At 75.3% G+C, this 9,247-nt stretch overlaps 2 protein-coding genes across 2 annotated transcripts; one reads left to right on the top strand and one right to left on the bottom strand.

The window, feature by feature from the left end:
* Window positions 1-492: 492 nt before the first annotated feature.
* Window positions 493-3,018, bottom strand: GPR61 (G protein-coupled receptor 61). The gene is made up of 2 exons (XM_083813030.1): window positions 2,828-3,018; window positions 493-2,128 (listed from the first exon to the last, which is right to left on the bottom strand). Exon 2 carries the CDS (start codon window positions 1,877-1,879, stop codon window positions 533-535), a length of 1,347 nt encoding a protein of 448 aa, XP_083669156.1. The 5' UTR covers window positions 1,880-2,128; window positions 2,828-3,018; the 3' UTR covers window positions 493-532.
* A 4,482-nt stretch (window positions 3,019-7,500) lies between these two features.
* On the top strand, window positions 7,501-9,242 carry AMIGO1 (adhesion molecule with Ig like domain 1). The gene has a single exon (XM_083812904.1). The coding sequence runs from the start codon at window positions 7,647-7,649 to the stop codon at window positions 9,111-9,113; it is 1,467 nt and encodes a 488-aa protein (XP_083669030.1). The 5' UTR covers window positions 7,501-7,646; the 3' UTR covers window positions 9,114-9,242.
* The last annotated feature ends 5 nt before the right edge of the window (window positions 9,243-9,247 follow it).

The following is a 9,247-nucleotide window of genomic DNA, read 5'->3' as shown; positions in this document are numbered from 1 at the left end:
CGACGGGAGTTGTAGTCCCGAGGTGATGGGGGGGGGCCGCGGGGCCCTCAGCCGCCCCCCCCCCCGGCCCTACGCCCGGTCAGGCGCTGGGGGCCCAGCCCCGAGGGGCACGGGGGGCACCGGGAGCCGCGGCCCCAAGCAGGGCAGGGGCAGGCAGAGGACGGAGGCCGAGGACGAGGCGCGGCGGGGCTGGGACCCCCCCGTCCCGAGGAGCCCCCCCCGGGACCCCAGAGGCCGGGACCGGGCTGGAGCTCCAGGCACCCCCCGGGGACCCTCCCGCGGGGCCGCCCCCCGCTGCCACCCGCCCCCGCGGGGCCCCGGCCTCTCCCGCGCCCGCCCCGGGGGAGCCCGGTGGCCTCGCGCGCCCACGGGTGGGGGCGGCCGGGGCCGGGGCACGAGGAGGGCCCGGCCGCCGGGAACGGCCCCGGGAGGTCCCAGGCGCGTTGGCGCTGCCCCGCGAGCGAGCCCCCAGAGCACGCAGACCAGCTCTCCGCGTGCAGCCGTGTTTGAGCCGAACGCAACCGCGGGGACGCTACAGCTCCGGGTTGAGAGGGGCGGCCGCCGGCACGTGGACCCCGTCGCCGCCGCCGCGCCGCTCCGGCCCCTCGGCCCCGTCCTCGCCGACCTGTCCCGGGATGCGGAAGTCGATGGGGGGCTGGTCCCGCTTGGGGCTGGGGGTGTCGAGGCGGGGCCGGGGCTCGGCGGGGCAGCCGGTGCCCTGGAGGAACTGCAGGAAGTTCTCCTCGATGGAGCCCTCGCGGCTGGGCAGCCGCAGGTCCTCCTCGGGCGGCTGCTTGAAGAAGCAGGTGAGGAGTCGGCCCAGCTCGCCGCGGATCTGCCGGTTGAGGCACCCGTAGAAGAAGGGGTTGGAGGTAAAGCAGAAGTAGCCCAGCCAGGTGACCACGGTCTCGGCCGCCGGCCCCGCCAAGGGCTGGGCGCTCAGGGCCGTGTAGAGGTGGAAGGAGAAGTAGGGCAGCCAGCAGAAGAGGAACTGGCCCCCCACGGCCAGCAGGATGGCAGCCGCCTTGCCCCCCCCGAACGTCCTCTGCGGGGTGGTGCGGGGGGCCCCCGAGGTGGTCACCATGGTGGAGCGGCTGCTGAGCGACTCGGAGCGCCGCCGCGGCGTCTCCATCCAGGTGGGCAGGGGGCCGTGGTGCATGGCCGCCACCCGCGCCACCTTGAACATGCTGCAGTAGACCACCACGATGATGAGGAGGGGCAGGAGGAAGTAGAAGGCGGCGAAGAAGACCACGAAGAACTTGCAGTAGGGGCCGCGGCTCCATTGCAAGGAGCAGCCGCGGCCGGCGGGCGCCGGCGGGCGGTCGGGGGACAGCCAGCCCAGCACGGGGACGAGGGAGGTGGCCACGGCCTTGAGCCAGACGCCGACCAGCACGCAGGCCACCAGCCCCACCGTCATCCGCACCTCGTAGCGCATGGGGTGCACCACGTAGTAGTAGCGCTCCACGTTGATGGTGGAGATGGAGAGGATGCACATGCTGATGAAGCAGACGCTGAGGAACAGGTAGACGCGGCACATGGCCTCGCCGAAAACCGGGCTGTCGAAGATGGACGAGCCGGAGAGCATCTCCAGCGGCATGAGGGTGAGGGCGGCCAGGAAGTCCACCAGGCAGAGGTGGAAGACGAAGACGAACTTGCGCAGCGCCGGCGTCTTCACGATGACGGTCATGACGGCGGCGTTGCCCACGATGGCCGTCAGGTCGATGAGCAGCATGAAGAAGAGCCCCACCGACTTGGAGGCCACGTCCTTGGGCTTGCCGTCGGCCGTGCCGTTGGGGGGCATGGGGCCCGGGGAGGGCTGCAGCGCTCGCGCCGCCCTAGAGCCATTCCAGGCCCACGGGGCGGGCAGGGAGGGCTCCATGCTGTGCCGCCGCGCCGGCGCTCACCAGCCCATCGCCCATCCTCGGGGCCTCCGGCGCGGGGCCGCGGGGCATTGCTGGGTGCTCACATCGCCGCCGCCCTACGCCCAACACCGGCTCCGGGCCATCTCCCAGCCCCGCTGTGCCGGGGCAGGATGGGTCCTGCCGAGCCCGCGGCACTCAGTGCACCCCAGGGTGCCCCCCGGCCCCGCTCATCTCCCCGCTCCTCTCCGCCGGGCAGAGCCGCGTGCCTGCGGGGAAGGGGAAGCCGTCAGCGGGGTGGCACGGTGGGGATGGCGGGGACAGCGGGGACTGCGGGGACTGCGGGGCAAACCGGGGCCCGCGAGCCCCCAGGCGGGTGTCCCAGCTCAGCTGTGACTCCCAAGCGCAACCCCCGCACCCTGGGCACTGCTGGTGCCCCCCACATCACGACCCCTGCGCCAAACCCCTTTTCCAGAAGAACCCTTCCTCCCCTGAAAAATGAGCGATTCTGGGGCTGAACCCCCCCAGCTGCCCTGCTTCGTCCCCCGACACCCACCTGCGTCCTTCGCCCAGAGCCCCGGCACCGCTGGGACCGCCCTGGGGACACCAGGTCCTGGGTGCCCGGGTCCCCCCGTCACCTGGGGGGGCCGCGTGTGACCCCACACCCCCAGCCCGTCCCAGAGGGGTTGCCCCCCCCCCCCGCCCCCCCAAACACAGCCCAGAGAGGGTGGGGACCGGAGCGGGGGCCCTCCGGAGACCCCCCCCTCCCCTCCCCACCCATGGGTGCTCCCCCGGGGCAGGCTGCGGGAGGTTCCCCGAGCCCGGCCGGTGCCCCCCGGCGACGGAAGGGGGGTGCAGGGGGTGCCCCCCCCGCCTGACCGCCCCCCCCCCCCTCCGCCACCCCCAGCCCTGCCTCCCCGACCCCCCCCCCCCCCCCGGCATCGCTCCGCCGCCGCCCCGGCACCTACCCCGGGGGGGGCTCCACGGGCCCCCGGCCGGAGCCGGGCGGGGATGCTCGGGGCCGGGGCCGGTGCTGGAGCCGCTGCGGCGAGGGATGCTCCCGCACCGACCGGGCTGCTGGGTCCTAAGCGCCTCCCGCCCGCGCCGCCGCGCCCCGGGACCACCGGGCCCCGGGCCGGGACACCGGGGGGAGACCGGGCCCCGCCGAGCCACCCCCCCCCCCCCCAGCTGCGGGGTCCCGGGGGGGGGTCGCGGCTCTGCCCAACGCCCCCGGGGGATGGGGGTTGGGGGGGGGGGGGGGAAGTGGCCCCGCTTGCGGCCCCGAGCATCGGCCGTGCCTCAGTTTCCCCAGCCCCCCCCCGAGGCTGGGGGGTCCTCGTGGGGGCGGGGGGGGCGCTGTTGGCCCGGAGGGTCCGTTCTGAGGGCGGGGGGGTCGCTGTGAGGCGGGGGGGTCCCTGTGGTGCCGAGGTGGTCCCGGTGGGGGTGTGGGGGTGAGGCTGGGTGCTGGGGAGGGCTCTGGAGGCACTGGGGGAACTGGGAGACGGCGGCCCCTGGGGGCACGGGGGGAGGCAAAGGGGGGGGCATGGGGCAAGGGGGTGCAGGGGGCACCTGGGGGGGGGGAGCCGGGGCCGTGGGGCAGCCTCACAGTGGGGGGCACAGAGCGGGGATGGGGACGGGTGCAGGGGCACAGGGCCAGTGGGGTGGGGGACCTGGGGGGGGTGCAGGGCACCTGGCTCTGCTCCCCCCATCCCAGCGGCCCGTCCCCTCCTCCCAGTTCAGCGATGGAGCCACTGGGACGGGGGGGGGAAGGGGTGGGCGCCCCCACCACGTGCCGTGCCTCAGTTTCCCCAGGCGCCCGGCCAGCAGTTTGCAACGTGGGGGGGTCCCCAACCGGCCCCCGGGGTCCGGCCCCCCCCGAAGGCCTGCGCAGGCTGCGAGCTTCCCCCGGCGGTGCCCTGGGCCCTGTCCCCCGGGTGCGGGGGCAGCCGTGCCGGGGGCAGGCGGCGAGCGGGCACCGAGTCCCTGCCGCAGGCCCGGCGGTGACGTGCGCACCGCTAGGCCGCGGGCACCCGAAAACACACCCGGCCGCACCGGATTAGGAGCGCGGGACCTCGGATGGACCGGCACCGCCGGCACCGGCACCCGGCTGCCCACCTACCCCGGCGGCACCCCAGCGGCGCTTCGGTGCAGGCGGGGGTTCAGCCATGCTGCTCCCCCCCCCCCCAGCACCCAGCATTTTGGGTGCAGAGCCAGGCCCAGCACCCCAAGAACCGTTCCGGAGCTGGGAAGCCACCGGGAGCGCCACTCCCACCCCTCAGCACCCAGCGGGGTGCCCGCAGCGGGGGCTGCGCACCCCTCGCACACGGGTGCATCCGGGGGCGTGGGGGGAGACCCCAGGCTCCCCCCCCCGGACCATGCTACGGCAGGGAAACTGAGGCACAGAACACGGGGGGCAGGAGGCGAGGCTGCCGTGGGCGGGGGGGGCATCCCCAGTGGCTTGGGGGGGCGGGGGGGCTGCCCCCCAGAAGGTGCTGGCCGCTGGCCCCCACCCCGCCGCCCAGCCCGACCTGCGCCTTGGTGCCGGGGGGCTGATGGGGCACGGGGGGGGCACCCAGCGCCCAGCACCCAGGCACCCAGCGCCCGGACACCCCCGCACCCAATCGCCCCCCCCCCGAGGCCCCCGATGACCCCGGCAGTGGCAGCCCCACTGCAGGCGCAGGGTGAGCGCGCGTGCGTGTGTGTGTGCGGCGTGCGCGTGCGTGTGCTCACACGCGTGTGAACCTGGCGTGGCGGCACGTGTGCGCGTGCGATCGGGGGCGCGCCCGCTCGTGTCTCTGGGCCGTGCGTGCGTGCGCGTGGCTGCAGCGTGCGCGTGCTCGGGTGTGCGCGTGCCCGCGCCTCCCCCACGTGCCAGCACGCGCGTGCTCCCGGGTGGCACCGCACGGCCGGGTCCCCAGGGACGGGGACGCCCGGAGCCCTCTGGGACCGGGGGGGGGTCAGGAAGGGGGGTGAAGGTGCCGCTGCCTGGGGGGGGCTCAGTGCGGGGCGGGGGCCGGGCTGGCAGCGGGCGCGGGGCAGGGATTAGCACCCGGATTACGGCAGAGAAATTGAGGACGATCGAAGGGCAAAAATCCCGGTCCGGCGGCAGGGGACAGTGGCAGCGGGGGGGCGGGGGGGGCAGCCCTGGTGTCACCCGGCTCGGGGCGTGCGCACGGGTGCAGAAGCCCCAGATGGGGCAGGGAGCGGGCAGTGGGAGCACGGGGGGGGGGACAGGGCGAGGGGCACCCTGGGGACACCCCGCTGGGCCTTGCCGGAGCTCCCCTTTGATTACCCCCCCCGCCCCCCCCCCCGCAACTAAAAAGCTGCATCGTCACGGCGCTGTTTGTTCCAGCTCCTTTCCCTCTAATTTTGGACCCAAAAAACCGGCACAAATGTTTGCATCTAAAAATACGCCCGGGAGGCAGAGAAACAACTGTGCACATCGGGGGGGGGAAGGGGGTCACCCCCTGCCTGCCCGGGGGCGGCGGCACCCAAGGGTGCCCCTCGGTGGGGTCCTGGGGCAGGGGGTCCCCCCCTCGTCCTGGGGGTGGCGGGCAGGCTGGTGCGGGCCAGCGCTGCCAGGATGGGGATGGTACTGGGGAAACTGGGCTGGGACTGGGGGGTCTGGGCCGGCCCTGCGGGGTGCGAGCCGGTACGGGGGGGTTGGTGCTGGTACCGGGGGACCTGGGCCAGGCCCGCGGGGGCTGCGCTAGGGCTGAGGGACCGGGGCGGGGGCTGCAGGTGGGCCCAGCACAGCAGGACGGGGTGGGGAGGGGGGGGATAGGGGTGGGATGGGGTGGGATTGGGTGGGATGGGGATGGGGATGGGGATGGGGATGGGATGGGATGGGGATGGGATGGGATGGGGATGGGGATGGGGATGGGGATGGGGATGGGGATGGGGATGGGATGGGATGGGGAGGGGATGGGGATGGGGATGGGGATGGGATGGGGATGGGGATGGGGATGGGATGGGGATGGGGATGGGATGGGGATGGGATGGGGATGGGATGGGATGGGGATGGGATGGGGATGGGGATGGGGATGGGGATGGGGATGGGATGGGATGGGGATGGGATGGGATGGGGAGGGGATGGGGATGGGGATGGGGATGGGATGGGGATGGGGATGGGGATGGGATGGGGATGGGGATGGGATGGGGATGGGATGGGGATGGGATGGGATGGGGATGGGATGGGGATGGGGATGGGGATGGGGATGGGGATGGGATGGGATGGGGATGGGATGGGATGGGGATGGGGATGGGGATGGGGATGGGATGGGGATGGGGATGGGGATGGGATGGGGATGGGATGGGATGGGGATGGGATGGGATGGGGATGGGATGGGATGGGGATGGGGATGGGGATGGGATGGGGATGGGGATGGGGATGGGATGGGGATGGGATGGGATGGGGATGGGGATGGGATGGGGATGGGGATGGGGATGGGATGGGGATGGGATGGGGATGGGGATGGGATGGGGATGGGGATGGGATGGGATGGGGATGGGGATGGGGATGGGATGGGGATGGGGATGGGATGGGATGGGGACGGGGATGGGGATGGGATGGGGATGGGGATGGGATGGGATGGGGATGGGATGGGATGGGGATGGGGATGGGATGGGGATGGGGATGGGGATGGGATGGGGATGGGATGGGGATGGGGAACGGGGCCGGGGAGCGGGGCCGGGGGGGTGTGGTTGCGGTGAGGATTTGGCGGGGGGCGGCCGGGGCCGGGGCCGGGGCCGGCCCACGAGGGGTTAAGCGGGCGGCGCTGCCATTGGCCGCGTGCGGCGCGGCGGCAGCCAATCAGGACCCGCCGTGCGCGGGGGCCGCCGCGCCGGGGCCGCCCCCAGGCCGCTGTCCCGGGGCGGGCGCGCTGCAGCCCCGCGGGGCCCGGCCCGGCTCGGCCCGGCCTGGATCGGTTCGGATCGGCTCGGATCGGTTCGGTTCAGCCCTGTTCGGCTCGGCTCACCCCGGCACGCTTCGGCCCGGCCCGGCCCGGTTCGGTTCGGCCCAGCTCGGCTCGGCCCGGTTCTGCTCGGCTCGGCTCCGCTCGCTTTTCTCGCCTCAGCCCCGTTCGGCCCGGCCCGGCCCGGCCCGGCCCGGCTCGTGTCGTCGTGCCTCGGCCCGGCCTCCCCCGCTGCCCTCCTCGGCACCGGCCCGGCCCGGCCCCGGGCCCCGGTAACGCCCGGTCGGGGGGGGGGGAGGGGAGGGGAGCGGGGCATCCTCCCGCCCGCCGCGGGGGGGCCGGGGCCGCGGCGCGGGGCTGGGGCGGGGCGGGCGCGGGGGGCACCGGGAGCGGCGCGGCCGGGCCCGGTCGGTTGGGGGGGGGGCGGGGGAGGCAGCGGGAGCCCGGAGCCGCCCGGTGGCAGCGGGCGAGCAGCGGGCCTGGCACCTGCCGGGACACCGGGTGGCACCCTGCAGCGCCACGCCGGGTGACAAAGCCACGCCGCGCCGTGACACCGGGTGAGGAGCAAGCCTGGTGCGCGCCGTGACACCGAGCCGTGACACCGAGCCGTGACACCGAGCCGTGACACCGAGCCGTGACACCGGCTGGCCCAACCCCCCAACCCCCGCGGTGTCACCGGGTGGCCGGAGCCACCCCGCGCCGTGACGCTGGCAGCCGAAGGCTCCCCGCGGCGCGAGCCGTGACCCCGGGCGCCCGGCGCCCCGCGTGCCGTGACACCGCGCGCCCCGGCGCATGCGGTGACGCCGGGCCGCACGAGCCACCGCGTCCCCGTCCCCATCCCCGCGGCGGGGCCGAGCGCGGCGCCGGGGCCATGGCGGGGCCGGGGGCCCTGCTGGCGGTGGCGGCGCTGGCGCTGGCGGCGGGGGCGGCGGGCGGGAGCTGCCCCCCGCGCTGCGTCTGCGCCTCCAACATCCTGAGCTGCTCGCAGGCGGTGCTGAGCGCCGTGCCCGCGCCCCTGCCCCGCTTCACCGCCGTGCTGGACCTGAGCCACAACAACCTGAGCCGGCTGCGCGCCGACTGGGCGCCGGGGCGGCTGGCGCACCTGCACGCCCTGCTGCTGTCCCACAACGGGCTCGCCTTCGTGTCCACCGAGGCCTTCGCGCACGTCCCGCACCTGCGGCACCTCGACCTCTCCTCCAACCGCCTGCGGGCGCTGGAGGAGAACCTCTTCAGCGACCTGGCCGAGCTGGAGGTGCTGCTGCTCTACAACAACGAGATCGCCGCCGTCGACCGCACCGCCTTCGACAACCTGGGCCGGCTGCGCAAGCTCTACCTGGGCCAGAACCACATCGCCCGCTTCCCGCTGGAGCTGCTGCGCGAGGGCAGCCGCCTGCCGCAGCTGGCGCTGCTCGACCTCTCGGCCAACCGCCTGCGCAGCCTCCCCGTGGCCGAGCTGCAGGCGCTGCCGGCCTGGCTGCGCGACCGCCTCTACCTGCACGGCAACCCGCTGGCCTGCGACTGCCCGCTCTTCCAGCTGGTGGCCCGCGGCTGGCGCCGCCGCCTCAGCGCCGTGCTGGACTTCCAGGAGGAGCTGCGCTGCCTGCTGCCGGCCCCGGGCCGCGCGCCCGTCGGCATCCTGGCGCTGGCCGGCCGCGAGCTGCTCAACTGCAGCGAGGCGCGCGAGGCCGTGCTGGAGGCGCACCTGGGCGACACCGTGACGCTGGGCTGCGACAGCCGGCTGCGGGCGGCGCACAGCCGGCACTGGGTGACGCCGGGCGGCGAGCGGGTGCCGGAGGAGGCCGGCAACGGCAGCGCGGCCGTGCTGGCCAACGGCAGCCTGCAGCTGCGGGCGCTGCGCCCCGAGGACGCCGGCACCTACGCCTGCCGGGTGGCCGGGCCCGCGCTCAACGAGACGCTCTACGTGGAGCTGCTGGTGCACAACTTCACGCTGCACGGCCCGCACGACGGCCTCAACACCGCCTACACCACGCTGGTGGGCTGCATCCTGAGCGTGGTGCTGGTGCTCATCTACCTGTACCTCACCCCCTGCCGCTGCTGCTGCCGCGGCGCCGACAAGACGCCGGCCCCCCGCGACGACAGCCTCAACTCCTCCGTGCTCAGCGCCACCCCCAACCACGCCGCCAGAGAGCCCCCCCAGCCCCACGGCGCCGCCGGGCCCCGCGCCCCCCCGGGGGGGCAGAACGGCAGGTTCAAAGCGGGGGGCACCCCCCCGGCCGTGGCGGTGGCGGCGGCGCGGGAGGGCCCCCGGGCGCAGAGGAAGGTGTCGGACCCGGACTCGGTCAGCTCGGTGTTCTCGGACACCCCCATCGTGGTGTAGGGGGGGGCACCCCGGTGTTGGAGCCCCCCCCACCCCCCCCGCACCCTTCCCCCGGTCCGCGCTGGATGGGGTGCAGGAAGGACAGCCGGCCCGGCCCCCCCGCCGCGTGCATCGCAGCCCCGGGCCCCGCAGAG

This window comes from Anser anser (assembly GCF_964211835.1).
Source record: "Anser anser genome assembly, chromosome: 27".
Classification (NCBI taxonomy): Eukaryota; Metazoa; Chordata; class Aves; order Anseriformes; family Anatidae; genus Anser; species Anser anser.
This window is presented reverse-complemented; position numbering and strand designations above follow the sequence as displayed.

What these genes read in the sequence shown, in the direction of transcription:
- GPR61 (XM_083813030.1), bottom strand. Translation starts at nt 1,879, where the DNA reads ATGGAGCCCTCCCTGCCCGCCCCGTGGGCCTGGAATGGCTCTAGGGCG.
- AMIGO1 (XM_083812904.1), top strand. Translation starts at nt 7,647, where the DNA reads ATGGCGGGGCCGGGGGCCCTGCTGGCGGTGGCGGCGCTGGCGCTGGCG.